Here is a 15,975-nt window from a genome sequence, read left to right as displayed (position 1 = left end):
CCAGCCTTGTGAATTCTGTCTTCTCAAAAACTAACAACAATTTCTGCAGCTGTGCTCAGCTGCAGAACAGCGATGAGGTGCCTGGGACACTAGCACGTAACATCCTGGCAGCCTTCTATTAAATCGTTGTAAAACAACGAGGGTGTGATCTTTGTCTGGTACACACTGACGTAGTGTGTACCTACGTCAGGTCCGAGGCAGATACATCAGCTTATATCAGATTACACTAATTTGTAGCTCCTTTCATCGTTAGATTACAAAGCAGTCTAAACCAGAATTTGGTACCGTCATCATTTTAAGCTGTTGCAGTGGAAAGAGAGAAGTGACTCGCCTGACGTTGCCCAATAGGCCAGGGCTAGGAATGGGAAACAAATTCAAGCCATGCATGCTTCATACAGTGGCTTTCCCCAGTGGAAATCCAAACCATGCTCTGGCGCAGGGACTGAGAGCTGTTCTCAGCTGGGTGTTATTTGGTGAAAGTTCAGCCCAGCAGTCAGTGGGCAAACACTGGTACCACAAAATATAGTGTACAGCCGGGGACCAACTGGCTGCCTCAGTGGAGATATCAAGGGGTTAATATGTTTTGGAGAGTAAATTACTCTGCTCGCCCCAAGAGAGATCAGCTCATCACTGAAGAACATTAGCATCAAAACTTTGATCTAGTTGAGCTGACAAAGGCTTCACCCTCAGCCTGGTGCCTTCCTGTCCCCAAAGCCTGGAAGAATACGCTCAGCCCTTTTCTCACCTGAGCAACTCTTTCTCCTTCTCCAGCGCGTTGAGCATATTCACGGAGGAGGACTGCTGAAGACAGTAGGTCTGAAAGGCTGGCAGCATGTTGACGAACTCTAGAAATATTTCGCCGATGCACACGGTCATCAGGTCATCATCACCCTGCAAGCATGCAATACAGCCCCTGCTGGGTTAGCTCAGGAGAGGCACAAGCATGGAGCCTGCGTTCAGTCCTATCAGCATGAACCTACTGCAGGATCTGGTGAACACCAGACCAAAGGTGGAACTGGGCTCACCCTTCCTGGTGGAAAGGCAGTCCCTGCAGGTCCTGGGGGAAGCACTGTGTGGGGAGGGGAAAGAAAGCTGGTCTAACTGCTTGCTCTTCTACACATAGAGACGTCTTCTCTGCTTCTGTGGGCTCGGCCAGCTCACCAGAGCAGGGGCTCAAAGGCCAGAGGCCAGAGTGTGCCTGCTAGTCAGGAGGATGTACTGGGGCCCTTCTTGCCGGCAGGTCTGCCCTAAGGCTAATGCAGCAGTGCATAAATGAACAGAGAGCATTTAGGAGCAAATGGGCAGAGGCAGCCTGTAACTCTGGTAACAGACGTGGCACTTAACAACTTCTGCAGTTGTTCTCAGCAACTGGTCTGGCTGGGAAGCAGTCTCCTTCAGTTGTGCTCTGACTGGCTACTTTGATGCCTAAGTGAAAAATAAATTTCATGGTAAATTGTTCTCTGATTTCTGGATGTGTAACAAAATAAGGGAATAGTAAGAATCTGGTGCCACATAATGCTCTTGGCTTTGTCTAGGTGTATGCTGACATGCTCTGCAATCACTACTCATTTGAGCAGCGAGAGAGGGAGCAGCTCTCTGGCTCCTGGCGGCTTTTTGGTGCAGTACTGAGCTCTGACTGCAAAGGGCAACATGGAGGAGGAGACAGGGAAATCCACGGCTCTTTGTAGAAGCCATTGTCTCAATAAATTATTCACAGGGGACATCACACCCGCAGTGCACATCTGTCTTCACTGTGCCAGGTGCATGAGAGTGGTTGTCAAAGTTGCCAGTTTTTGAGACACGTGTCGCTCAGTCTGACATGCAGGGTTTCGGGAAGGGAAAGGAGGGATGCGTTTCCTAGAGAACAAAACATCCTGGTGAGACTGATACAGCAACAAGTGGGTTTTGGTTTGTTGAAGAAAGGAGGGTATGGAGCTGTTTATGTATCCTTTGCAGTGATTGTCTGCTGCTCTAGAGTCTTATTTCTATTTCTCTGCCCTCTGACCACCACGCTCATGGGGTAGGAAAGTCCCTTGTGCAAGGCAGGGTGTATCGGTAGAAGCAACTGGTACACAGAGCTGTAAGGGCCAGTTGTCACCAGAGCAGGGAGCAGCCTGTGCTGCCTAGCCACACAGCCAGCCTAGAGGCAAGCTGCAATAAAGGGCAACCCAAGGCAAATACACCCAAGCCAGCCTGAAGCGAGCCAGCTCAGTGTTGGATAAGAGCGTGGCCTGTGAGCTCGGTCCCCTCCATTCTTCTGGTGGCCAGACCAAGCTGAGCTCTGTGCCCCCATGGTCACACGCTTATCAGTGTCCAAGCTAACTGGCTTAAAGCTAACTTTGGTAATGGGACAGTTAGATCCTGTTAATGGGATAAAGGAGCTAGACTGCTGATGGCCTGCTAATGTCAGGGGCATTACCAGAGCAGAGAGTGAGGCCAGCAGCTGTGACCTGGCACAGGCCTATGGAAATCACTGGTTTATTCCTCGCTGAGGAAGGAAGGTACTGGGCAGATGACCAGAACCCAGGAGTCCTACCTCCTGATCCCCTGCTCCATCTATGCTGCCTCACTAATGCAAAACCTATTCCTGTCTGCCTGGTCCAGCGCCTGTAGAGCACGCAGCATCATACCTGGTCAAAGGCCTGATCGATCTCTTCCTGGAGTACCTCCAGGAAGTTCTCGTTGAGGTCGATGAGCTCCTGGATGTTGCTGAAGATGCCCAGGAGCTGCTCCTGGCTCAGAAGCCCAGCTGCCTGCATGGGGAGGTAGAACTCCTCTTTGATGATGCGCAGGTCCTCTCCATAGCTGGCCTCCGTGTTGACAAACTCCAGCACAGACTCCTTGCGCTCCGTCCTGCGCTTGCGGCACTTCTCGCAGAGGTCAGCCCGCCTCTGATTGCAGTTCTGCACATCTGTCTCCACCGGGAGGTCCCTTTCTCCACAGTCAGTGCAGGGACGGTGGGCTTCCCAGGCTTGCAGGGAGCTCAGCGTTTCAGATGCCCTGTTCCTCCACTTTCTGGCTGGCATCTGGCCAATGCCACTATCTGCCCTCTCCACATCTGCTGACTTGGTCCGGGTGGCCTCGCTGGGATCCAGATCATCCCGGACATCGTTCACGCCAACAATCCCGCTGTCCGTGCTCAGGCTGCTGACATTGCTCCAATGATGTCTGGAGCGGAGGGAGCCACGTGGGGCGCGGCGGGTCTCATCAAAGCTGCCACCATGGCCAAGGTTGGCTTTTGCTACCACTGGACCTGAGAACAGACACAAATCATTACAGGCATTGCCAGCTGCACAGAGCTCACCTAAGGAGCTCAAGCTGGCACAGCCATGAGTGGCAGGAACCCTGTGGGGCCGGCTAGATCTGGTGAAAGCAGGGCTGTTAGCTGTCTCCCCTCCTGTTTGGCTGCTGAGACTGGCGAGAGTCAGAAGTAATTGGCTCCCAGGTGAAGCTCGGGGCCTGTCATCCCTGCACTGCCCATACCTGTGAACTCATTTGGGCTCTCTCTTCCCCTGCCATCTGCCAGGCAGGGACAAAGACACAGCAGAGTAGATCCTGATTTCTTGCATGCCTGGGTTAAACCCAGAATGCTTCCCTCCCCCAGGTCATTAGAGTCACTCCATATTTACACCAGTGTAGCAGGGCTCAGCATGTGGCCCATCAACCCCCTCTGAGTGTGCAGAATGTGGGTACCGTAGTCTCGCTCCTGCCGGCGCTTCTGTGCGTGCTGCCGTGCTGCAGCTGCTATCTTCAGCTCCAGCTGCTTCCTCTTCACCGAGTCTGTCGGCATAGGGTCACTGAAGTGCGGCCGCAGCCGGCACTCCCGCTGGGCCTTGGCACCATCCGTGCTCTCATAGACGATGTCGGAGCTGGATCGGCGGCAGCTGGGACTGGGGGTCTGCAAGAAAGGCAAGTGGGTTTGGAGCAAGGCAGTGGTCAAAGCAGCACCTGGTTTGCAGCCGCTGGATTTTAGTTGCCAAAGGAGAGAAAAGGAAACTCATCAGCGGTGGGATTGTAAATGCAGCTCCGCTACATGATCATTAAGAAATCTGTCCCCCCAGGTCCCTCTGTCTTGCTTAGTCCTAACAGCAAGGACCCCTCTCCCTTTGCTGTTGTGTAGCTCTGAGTACAGTGGCTCCGTAGTGGCTGGATCACGGCTGTCAAATAACCATGAAGAAGTCAACAGCATAGCCCTGGCTAAGGGCCTAAAGGGGGTGCTGAGCCTGTCCTCCAGCGATCTGAGCTAGCTTGCCTCTGTTCTGTGAACGTTTCAGCGCTGCAGGGTCAGAAACTCCAGTCTCTATGCCTTACCTACATTAGCAGTTTGACCAAGTGGGGACCAGGAGGGAGTCTGTCTGATCTCCTGGGCAGTGCAGCAATGAGGGGCTGGTGGCACACCAAAAGCCATGAAGGGGTTATTGCTGAACTCCCTGCAAGAGATGCGGTGGCAGATAGGCGGGGCACAAAACCGACTCCTGTTTCATTAACTGTAATAAAAAAGGCACTAGAAATGCTTCTAACAGAGTTTAATAGCTCATGGGAGTTGGTGTGATTTCAGATCCCAGGCTCCCAGCCTGCCCAGTTCCTAGAACGAAGGGATCCTTTAGAGCTTCTGACAAGAAAAAAAATCCTGAACACATGCCCAAGATGAGAGGGGAATTCCTCTCCCTTACATTCCCTGCAGGTGGACTGTCGCTGGATGTCTCATTGCTTGGCTTGTCCTCCCAGGTCTCTGTTGCCATGGACATCGCTGTGGGCTGCTGGCTGTCCTCCGGAGGTGGGATATCAGCTTCCCTCAGATCACACTGTCCCTTGGAGGGGGATTTGGCAGCAGTCTCAGCATTGCAGCTGCAGGGGAAGAACCAGACTCCGATGAACATCACATATGCAGTTCACCTGCTGTTCCCAACATAGATAAGACTGAGCAGCAAGCCCAGGTTCGAACAACCTCCCACAACAGTTCAGGGAAAGCGCAGGCAGGAATTTAGACTGGTTGGCATGGATGGCTGTGTGTGTGTTTCAGGGGCTCTAAACATAGCAGTGCAAATTGGGTAATTGCACTTAGGCCAGCATCAGTCTGGGATATCAAGTCTCGGGTGTTCACAGGGCACTTTTTGTGTCCATAAAACATGAGGTTCTCCCATAGGGACCAGAAAAACCTCTTTCTAAGTAGGCCGTATCCACATTTGCTCCTATTTAAAGAGATGTTGTCAACACAGAAACGATATTGCTCATCTGGAAGAAAATCACCTGCTAAAAACTGTAATACTTTGAAGAGATTAGAGGATTAAAGGAGCTTTCCCTCTGTTTTTCATCTCATATGATCCCCAGCCCGCTGAAACCACTGGAAAGTTTCCCTCTGCTTTCAGTGAACTCAGGATTGGGCCTTTTGGTGCACGTAAGAGTCCTGAAAAGATTGGCAGAGTCTGTTGTTCTCACTTGGCAATTCTGGGATGCTCTTATGCACTGCTGCCTGGTGCTAACAAGGGCCTGGCCTGGCTGCTACAGGCAGCCTGTTCCAACCCCACGTTCCCCTCTCTGTAGACAGCACCACCTCTCCAGACAGACACAGTCTGGTGCAAAACCACTGACTTGACAGAGTAGTTGACAGGCTGTAGTTTGTGATACTACTTGTGATACATTTTTTTTAACAGACTCTCTAAGACACCTTATTTCCATGCATAATGCAGCCTGCTTGGAAGAATATTAATTTTTTCATTTTGGGCTTACTTAATTTTTATGGGCTTGGATTCCTTTAAAAAGAAAGGTTGTCAGGACTGGATATGGATGTTTGTACATTGAGGAAGCCCACGTCTGGAACATATTTCAGGTCATGCATGTATTTTATGCTTAACAAAAGTCTCCCATGACAAAAATCTGCTTCTTAAAGGCTTCACTTGTGAACTTACACTGGTAGGTCATACTGCTAATGCACAATTCCAACACTGTCAGCTACAAGCAAATACGTAAGACAGATGGGCATTGTCCTTACAATGAATGACAGTTGGCTCCGGTAACAAACCATCAGCCAACACTGAAATCACTGAAGAGGGAACAAATCTCCCAGAGTACAAACTGGTTCTCTTGTCAGGCCAGAAAAGCTGGTTTGCAACTTTCCAGCTGATGCTTTTTCATCTTCCTCCATTTATGCTTCCAGGTCCCAGCTGACACTACCAGAGGATTTACCAACTTAAAAAGCGTTTAGCCATGGCTGCACAGCAACAGGACAGTGCTAACAGCAGGCTGCTGGCTTTTACTTTTTGCTGTGCTAACTCCCTGCCATGTGGATTTGGAAACGTCACTTCACCCCTCCAGGCTTCTTCTCCCCAGCCTGTAGAAAGGGAATACCAACATCAGTGCTGTCACGGAGCAGTCTGTAGTATGGACTGCATTATCCCCTTTACAGGCTTGCAGTAAGAGCAGCGCAGGCACACAGCAAGGCTGTGGTCCCATGGTACTGTCCTGGCCTGGTCTGGCTTAAGAGGTTCCTGTCTCCTTCCTCCCTCCCATCCCTAGCCACATTTGGGGTACCACTCCTTCAGCCAGTCCAGTGTAACTGTCTGTGTGGCCATGATCTAAAATCAGTCTTGAAATGATCTGGGTTGAAAAAAATATCCTTCCTCATGTATTCCCAGCCAGATCATTTCATTAATGTTTCATTGAGTTGGTAAAGCATGAATGGTTCAGCTGGCACAGCTGTGGGAAGGCAGGCAGAGTTTAAGGAGCAAGAAAGCTCTTGAAGAGGATCTGCCACTGCCGGAAAACCACCATTTCCAAAAGCTGCTCCTGCTCAAACAGCTTCTGGTTGAAACATGCAGAAAGAAGGGACCATGCTGAGGCACAGACAGGCAATGGGATGCGTCCAAGGTCAGTAGCAGAGCTCAGAACTGGAATATTATCTTCTCCTCTTGATCACACCACCTTCCACCATACAGACCATACTCTCAGAGAGAAGCTGAGCTTTCATATGTCATTTTTACAGTGCTTCAGGATCATCCACTTAAACATGGAAAGTACTCCAGAGTATTACTGCTCCTCTAAGTGAAGCTGACAGAAGCTCTCTGCTGATAAGGTCTGTGGACCAGATGCCATTGCTTATTGTGGGTTCCATAACCCAATAGGGGAATAAGAGCTAATACTACCCAGAGAGCTGAGCTAAGGAAGTGTGATTGGAGACTGAGAAATGCAACCCACCCCATGGTTGGTCAGCTAGAGGTAAGAAAGGCAATGATGCAGAGACCACATTGTGTGAAAGGCAACTTCTTCATCCCTGGTTTGACTGCTCTACTTCTAGTTGTGATTAGATCCCTCCTGCATGATGTGCGGGGGTAACTGCTGCTCCACAGAGCAGTCACTGTGCACCACACCACCATTGTGATCAGAGGGATGTAGACAAAACAGGGAGGATACAAGCAGTTTTGTAGAACCAAAACTTAGGACTGCTCCTTTAACCTTTGCCCCTGGCTTAGGAGGAAGAGTGGACATTGCCAAGAAAAAGGGATATTGCCCCTTCCTCCAGTCCCCTGCCCCTGGCAGAGATCTGGGCTGCCAACAGGTCTACACCAATGCCTGCTCAAGCGGTCCCCTCTGCTCTCATGCAGAGCTGCAGAAGGGGGGACTCTGGCATGTTTCCTTCTGTAGGATGAAATCACTTATTGGGATAGGAGTTTCCTGCCTGGAGTTTGTGTCTGTTTTCCCTGTTCTCCCCAGGACAGGTGATGCGCTTGGGCCAGCACAGGGAGGACAGGTTCTTTCTGAATGTCCTTTTATACCTCTGGGCCATCATCTCTGAATCTCATGGAAGCAGAGGCACTGGGTGTGTGGTGTACAACTGGAAATGCACCTGCTTTCCTTCACGGTCTCTATGGGATTCTTCATGGTTGTATCATTGTCCAGGCCGGCAGTTCTGAGTCCTTTCCACATGTTCCTGACTCTTTCTGACTAATGGAAACGTTTTTGTCCGCTCGTTCCCTGCTGGCACCTGCGTTCCAGACTTGGAGTCCTCTGCTATGGGAGGCTGTTATTCTACCTACCATCCTGGTGTCATCCCAAATACAACCCATCACTCTTTTCAGGAAGCCTTCTTTCTTAGTCATGTCCTTTGCTTCCTTGTGCAGGTTTTTGTTGTGACCTTGTCCCCCATTTTATAGACAGGAACCCCAGGTCCTTGCATGTCTTTATCCTGAGCAATTCACTGCTTAAACAAGTTCAGAAAGTGGACTATATATTGAAATGCCTACAGGATTTCCACCTAGATCTCAACACCCCTTCCCAGCCAGGACTACAACCTAAGTTAAAGGTATCCAGTGACCCATGAGTAGGCTAAAGCCGCCATAATTATGAAGCTGAAAATCAAATCTTCACTGATGAAATATTAAGCCCTTTGAATGAGTCTTAAGTAATTAACTATGAATTACTAGGGAGGCAATTAACTTACCAGACAAAACTGCTTTGTAAAACTGTAACACTTAACACAGAACCCCTAGAAAGAGAAGACAATTTCAGCTATCTTATTCTGTGACACTCCAACACATCTCTATCAAAGGCTTGCTGAGCTCAGTATCTGTGGAAATGGGACCACATCCCCAGCTTTCAGCTTATTTAATTCGATACTTAGAAAAAATGTGGCCTGGACATCAGTGTGCTGGTTTCAGCTGGGATAGAGTTAATTTTGTTCCTAGTAGCTGGTATAGTGATGTGGTTTGGACTTTAGTATGAGAATAATGTTGATAACACACTGATGTTTTAGTTGTTGCTAAGTAGTGCTTACACTGGTCAAAGACTTTTCAGCTTCCCCTGCTCTGCCAGGTGCACAAGAAGCTGGGAGGGGGCACAGCCAGGACAGCTGACCCCAACTGGCCAAAGGGCTATTCCATACCATATGGCATCATGCTCAGCATATAAAGCTGGGGAAGAAGAAGGAAGGGGGGACGTTCAGAGTGATGGTGTTTGTCTTCCCAAGTAACCATTACACGTGATGGAACCCTGCTTTCCTGGAGATGGCTGAACACCTGCCTGCCCATGGGAAGGAGTGAATGAATTCCTTGCTTTGCTTTGCTTGCGTGCGTGCACGGCTTTTGCTTTACCTATTAAACTGTCTTTATCTCAACCCACCAGTTTTCTCACTTTTACTCTTCCAATTCTCTCCTCCATCCCACTGGGGGGGAGTGAGCGAGCGGCTGTGTGGGGCTTAGTTGCCGTCTGGGGTTAAACCACGACAATCAGCAATCATAATTTAGGACCCAAAACATCCAGACAAAAAGTCTCTCACCTCTGCAGTGAGAATCTGCAGGGAGAATCAGCTTGAGTTATAAATGAATATTCAGGCACTTTACAGTCTCGGGTGAAATAATGGAAAACTGAGAAATTTCCAGACAAAGGAAACTGGAGTTTCCCACTAACCAGTACTTTGGCACTGCCAACAGATTTGTTTTCCTCCTGCTATCCTGCAGAAATGACAACCTTTACCATTAATTGTTATTACTATGGAAAATAAACAGGCCAGGGTGGTTCCTTCATATGAAATAACCTCTCTAATTCTGGAACCACTGTCATTCTCGTTTTTACATCAATTACCATTTTGGTGTTAATAAAATCACCTCATATATTTTAACAAATCCAACTAGGGAGACTAAACACATCCACAGAAGCAAAAACCACTGCAGATATTAAAAGCCCAGAAACCACACTAAAACCATAAAGGCCCTGGGCAGAAAGTGTTTGGAAGCTGGAAGAGTAGTAGGAAGAAAGATCATATGCACTACCCGGTTCCTATATACTCTGCTATGCATCCACCTCGGGCTCCAGATACCAGTCAAACCTTTGATCTGCCCAAAGACAGCTGTTCTTATGCTCTTACTCATGGCTTGTGCCATTCTGTGTATTTCATTTCACATCAATGATAAAAATAGCCTACTCAATGAAAATGGTTGCATACCATAACTTTCTCATCTGTTTCTTCATTGGATTTTCATACTCTAGAACAAAAGCACAAAGGCTGGGCTGGACAGCTGAATGAAGCATTTAGGGCTCTGACACCACCTACTTCCCTTTGGATTATGAAGTTGTAGAAGTATTTCTGCTTGTCACTCTGGCTCTGTCTACATGGGGAGCTTCAGCTCCACAGAAGTTCTTTCAGACAACTCTCATTCCTGTGCAGAAGTCACTGTCATCTCCTCTAAAACCTGAGTCCAGTCTCAGAGCTCTAGCATCCCAGAAATACCAAGTCAGTGTACACGGCTGATGCCCTGGCATTTCACATGCCACATCTGTGGAAGTCAGAAGCAGCCAGGAACTGAGTCAAATGTAATTCGTGGCGAAGCCAGTCCTGAACACCAAGTGTATGGAAACAAACCACTCCACCAACACTTACTCCTCCTTTTCCCATCAGCCTTATCTAGTGATAAGACAGTGATGACTGCCCCAAATTCCTAACTTCCAGAACTTTGCTGATTCCTGTTGGGCAACCTGCTTGCATAGAAAGGGATCCCCATTTCTTTGGCAGGATGGAGGTAACAGGACTGCAGTGTCCAAAACCAGGATAGAGAAAGCAGTCCTTGTGAACATCTTACCCAGAGAAGGGGAAAACCCCGGTTGGAGAAGAGGGAGGAAGGCTTTACACAGTATTTTCTGTCACTACTTATGCTGTCTGAGTTGACAGAAGGACAGTATTTGCAAGTACTTTCACTCACTGCCTGTGCTGGTCTCCAGAGGGTGGTAAAAGACTCATAACAGCCATCTTGCTCTCATTTGTTTGCCAGTTCACTACATAGAGGGAGCAAGTGAAAGCACTTGTTGCTGCATGTCACACTACTGAAATTCATGTCCTGCAGTGGTGGGACAGACTACATCTTTTTTCAAAGGAATCATATTAGTACTTTGTATCCCTCTGCTGTCCTTTACTTTTAACAGATGTTAAAAAAAAAAAAGACCTTTCAACAATTTATTACAGAAATAAAATGGGTGGGAAATTGGGTGTCAGGACTACTGATGGCTGCTGTCTGGACAGGATTAAGGTGTACAAAAAGGCAAAGTCTAAATGAAAATGCTTTTTGATGTTTAATCCCACACAAAGATGGAGTTTAAGCTCAACAGCTGAAAGACACGTCCATGTGGCTATCAGAGACCCTAAGATGAAAGGCTCTGCCAACAGCGTGTTTATGCTATGGGAGTTAAATTTACATATCAGGAGAGAGACCAGATCGTTAACAAGGGAACTGCTTTCAGGTGACCCCACAGAGCATGTTACCTTTTCTTAATAAGTTCCAGGGCTGAACCTATGAATTCATCCTTCATTTTTTGTAGCTTAGCTCCATAGCTGGATAAGTCTGTGGCTTCTAACAGCAGCGATGAACAGCAAGAGGACTGGGCTTCAGAAGCCAGTGACTGCCCTGCAAGGTGGAGGACATCATTTAATTGTCTTGTCTCTCCTTTCTGCTGCTCATCACTGAAGATCTCCTGCCCAGCTCTGTGTATTGCTACTGCCTGCAAAGGTGATCGTGGAATAGGGCTAGAGCAAATGGGGACGAGGGATCCATCTGGGCTGGAGATCTGGAAGGTTCTGTCCTTCACCTCTGGGCTGCTCGTTCTGAAACCATCCCATGTGGCTGGATATTGGGAAAAGCCAGCAGAGGTGTGGTTTTCATGGAACACATCGTCGTCATCCTCTGCTGTGACAGCGGCTTCATTCACAGCCTTGGTCCCCAGAGCTTCTGGACAGACGTTCTTCTTGTTCTCCTCCTCCAGGGTCTGGTTTGCAGGCAGACCCTTATTCAAGCACTCTGTTGGCCCACTGCTGCTGGCAGATGAATTTGCCTCCTTACTTCTCATTTGCTTGAATTCCTCAAAGGTGGGTATGTAGAGCCTCCCTTTGCAGCGGCCTTTCTTGCTCTGTCCCAATGTGGCTTTGACATCTGTTTCCCCACTATATTGTTCCAGGGTTTCTGCTGTTCTGGATTTGGCCATCTCGTGGCTTTCCCCGGCATGCTGAAGGGGCAAACTGGGGGAGCTGTTCTGCCTTTGGAGCTGAAGCCTCCTCTGAGCCTCCTGTTTGATGTCTTCTGGACTGATGAGCCTGTGTGCAAAACACAGTTTCTGCCTCCCTGTGAGGTTGTGCCTGAGAGCAGTGTGTTCCACCAAAACCGTGCAGCAGCTGACAGCACAACCGTTCTTGTACTGCTGGCACATCTGGCATTCAAAAAACTCCCGGGCCATCAGGTCAGGCAGGGCTGCCTGTGGACGCACTGGCTTGCAGGGCTCTGCCACCTTACTGCTGTGCAGCCTCAGCTTCTCCTTCAGCTCTTTTTTGGCATCCCCGTGTAGGGCTCTTTCCTCTGCAGAAGGGAAAAGCCACTGAGGCACTTTGGCAAAGGGAGGGAGGGGCACATTCTGTGCTGATCGAGATGTTTGTTTAGCATGGAGAGAAAGGTTTCTCAGAGAGTCCGATGTGCTCTGTGCTGGGGCCACATCCACAGAGCCTTCTGTCCACTGACTGGTGCCTCTATAGCGAAAGATGATCTCATTATCCAGGCTCCGGCAGTGAGAATACAGCCCAGAGTCAGCAGCTGTTGCCCAGTGAAGGTTCTCCACGCTCCGATACATCCGATTTTCCACAGGACTGGCCAAAGGTGCCTTGCCTGTGTGGCAGGAGTCTAGAGTGTGGAAGTCCCCAGAAAAAATCTGAGTGTCTAGGTTCTTTAGTGGATGCATGCTGCTAACCGAAAAATCCTTTAAGCCATGTTGCGCATAGAGCTGATTATTTTGGCAGCTCAAGATCACCCGGCAGTGTTCCTGTCTCTCATCAACACTGATGTATGTCATAGCAAATGCACATGGAGGCTCTAAGACAGTGGCGTCTAGGGGAGAGGAGGGAGCTGGGGTGTTGCTTAGATGCCAGTCAATGTCCACAGACCACAGACAGCAAAGTGTGCTGCTGGGTACTCACATAAGAGAGCTCTCACATGGGTTGAGTCGCCATGCGTAGAAGACCTGTGAATGGAAGGAAAGATGAGTTACTGAAGCAGCCTGGTGATGACTAGCAGGATGCAACAGCAGGTCTGCTTCCAGGGAACGCAGAAGCCAAACACCAACAGCTTGGGCAGAAACAGAGCAGCATAACTAGGAGATGAGCTGCGGGGCTTGGGGCAGGGAATCTTTTCCATCTCTAGCCAAGCCAACAGTGGCCTTACACTACCCATCTGAATTTGGAGAATTTTATCCTACCTACCCTCAGCAATTCCCTCACAATAACACTGCTCAGCTCTAGCAACGAATGCCCAGAAGTGCTTGCTGCAGGCTCAGCTTACTCACACAGCAGCACTAAGGAGATGGGAGGTTTACAAGAGATAGTGAGGTTCTTTCCCTCAAATGGGGTGCAGACAAGAGCGTGTGGGTTAAGGAGGAGGCTGGGGGTGGGAAAGGATGACGTGACAGTGTGGTCTCCTGGAAGGCTCAAGTAGCAAGGAGGAAGAAGAAGGCTAACTGATGGTGGTTTTGTCCCTGAGAGTCACGCTGCAGCCCCTTAATGCTCTGATTTACCCTTCACAGGGAAAGATGCATATGGTTTAGTGACTGGTAGCCAAGCATTCCCAAGGCCTTTCCAGTGCAAAGACAGAGATACCTCACAGACTTTCACAAATGCACCCTCCCGACCCCTTAGCAACAGGCCTAAATGATCACCCCCCATGACAGGTCAGCAGAGGCCCAGAAAGAGAAGGTGTGGTTTCCAAGGCTGTTCCTATGATCTGTGTTCAGCACTGTAAGGCCCAGGGAGAGACTAAATCACATGTAAGAGACTAAATCACTGTAAGAGACTAAATCACATGTTCAGAGCAATGCGGAGAATTCAATCCCAAAACTTCAGTTTGGGCCAGCAGGATGTAAGCTTAAGTGTCTAAGTCATCCTTGGATGTGGAAGGAGCCTCCTTACATTGAATGGAGAGACTCCAAATTTCTCTTAAGGATTTAGGCCTCATGGACTTGTCAGCAGCCACACAAGACAGCAGTGTCTGCTACAGCCCTGTCCACTCCCTCCCTTGGCAACCAGTGGCAAAGGGAACGAGTGAGTGCCATATGTAAAGGAGAATAAGACTGGGCAGGGGATATGGGGTTAGCCTGAGATTTGTAAGGGCAACATAGAGATGGGATGGTGGGGCAATGGTCTCTAATAATAAGCCAGGCAAGAACCAACCAGGTTGAACACCCAGGAAGAGGTCTTGGTAAAGCAAGACAGGACCATGTAAGTTGACTGTTTGCTCTGTAGTGCAGCTGGGTTCTCCACACGCTGCCAACCGCTCAGGCAGCACAGCCGCCTTGACCAGGAGGGCAACGAAAAGGCTTGTTACTCCCTGGAGACTAAGACACCTCAGGCATCTAACCGTGTGAGGCACCAACAGACATCTTCCATCTGAGGAGAAGTCTGAGGCAGTGTATTGCCTGGAAGCCAATCTTGGTAACTCGCTGGTAGCTTGATTCACCCCTTGCTTAGAGTGGTTCAAATTAGCATACTTTGCCCGCATTAATGAAACTATCTCTAATCTAATCCCAGAGAGGGAAGACAGAGCTGCTCCTGTGGATCACCACTGAATGGAGAACATTATTTATGTCCTTCATAATTGCTAAAAATAAAAATTAAAACTAGCTCTCAAAGTATGGCTGTTCCCCAAGATGTCACAGGTACTTCTCACCCAGTCTTCTCATGGTGGGGCTGGAGTTCCCCCTTCTTCGCGGCTCTGGAGGAGCCCACAGGTGACAGCAGAGAAACGTGAGGATCAGGACTTTCTGTGATCATAGGTTATAACATGATCTGTCAAGAAAGAGAGAATGAGATGATGTGAGAGCCAGTCACTGAGTAGGGAACGGGGCTCCTGGTAGTGCTGAAGGGCTCCTGTGAGAAAGTGCTGTTAATGAGAGATGCCATGGCCCATCAGGTTGGTCTGCGATCAGGTCACAGCCATGGGACTAAAAGCCACCATGTACTTTCTGCACTCTGCTTTCAGACCAAGTAGAAAGAGAAAACACCCCTTGCTGTAGTGAGAGTTGAGAATAAAGCGGTCCTTGCCCAAGGCAGGGAACTACATACCATAAGCCCTGAAGAGAAACCAAGGCCCATGTGAGGCAGGTTCCTGGGCTACACGCTTGCTTGGCAAGCTCTGCGTGTATGCGTGTGAGAGCAAGGGAGCCAAAGAAGAAAGCGCACAGGCAAGGGGAGAAGCAGTCACGAGAAGAGCAAGGAAGCAGAGGCACAGAAACGATGGGGTGGGATCTGTCTGTGGCTGCTCCCTTCACCGACAGACAGGGCACCACTGAAAATACAATTGACTTGTGTCCTCACAGCCTCTCTTCAGGTGGAAGTTCACTGCTGGGGCCCATAGCGCTGACCCCTCTTTGGGCTGCAGGACAGCTGCAGTCACACCAGGCGTGGGGGGCCACAGGCCCCTGCCTGCTCAGGTGCGTGGCACAGAACACGTGGGCGGGGTTCGCGTCCCTCCGTTACACGGGGGAATGCCTCAAACCCGCTGGCAGGAGAGGGTGGGTACCCCTCTGCCCTGCAGGAGAGCAGAGGCCGATTTCCCCGGCGGGTGTGGAAGGTGCCAGCGCTCATGAGCACCTGCAGGCAGCAGGCACCTGCTGCTGCTTTGCCAGGGCAGGATTTTCCAGAAGGAGATGCACATGCGGTGGCAAAAGTTGCCTTCAGGGAAGGAGCAGCTGGGAGAAACCTCCTGCGGGCAGAGAGGAGCAGGCAGAGAGTGAGGGACAGAGAGGGGCAGCAGAGGCAGGTTTGCAGAGTAGAGGACCCAGAGAAGACAGAGAACAGCCAGAGCCGGCTGTGAGAGACGGCAGGAGACAGAGACTTTCCAGAGGAGGCTGTGCAGAGTTTGCTGACACATAGGCAGGCACCAAAAATTACTGGATTAAGTGGAGGAAGAGGGGAATTTTGTTTTCAAGTAATTTATTTTAATTTTTGTCATCCATCAG

The 15,975-nt window shown here is 49.5% G+C and overlaps 1 protein-coding gene across 3 annotated transcripts in view; it reads right to left on the bottom strand.

Moving 5' to 3' along the window:
- The window catches only part of LOC140657701 (uncharacterized), a 49,049-nt gene that overhangs the window by 1,821 nt on the left and 31,253 nt on the right, over positions 1 to 15,975 (bottom strand). Inside the window, exons 2-7 of one of the 3 annotated variants that reach the window (XM_072875071.1) lie at positions 14,685 to 14,803; positions 11,249 to 12,987; positions 4,674 to 4,848; positions 3,694 to 3,898; positions 2,631 to 3,253; positions 746 to 891 (exon numbers count right to left, since the gene is read on the bottom strand). In XM_072875071.1, the coding sequence (XP_072731172.1) occupies positions 746 to 891; positions 2,631 to 3,253; positions 3,694 to 3,898; positions 4,674 to 4,848; positions 11,249 to 12,819 (2,720 nt within the window). In that variant the 5' untranslated portion in view covers positions 12,820 to 12,987; positions 14,685 to 14,803. Of the gene's footprint in view, positions 1 to 745; positions 892 to 2,630; positions 3,254 to 3,693; positions 3,899 to 4,673; positions 4,849 to 11,248; positions 12,988 to 14,684; positions 14,804 to 15,975 lie in introns of those variants that run through there. The other 2 variants (XM_072875072.1, XM_072875073.1) reach the window with 2 other exon arrangements.

The sequence above is a fragment of the Ciconia boyciana genome, chromosome 10 (assembly GCF_034638445.1).
Source record: "Ciconia boyciana chromosome 10, ASM3463844v1, whole genome shotgun sequence".
NCBI lineage: Eukaryota > Metazoa > Chordata > Aves > Ciconiiformes > Ciconiidae > Ciconia > Ciconia boyciana.
The sequence above is the reverse complement of the archived record's forward strand: the minus strand, read 5'-3'. Positions and strand labels throughout refer to the sequence as shown.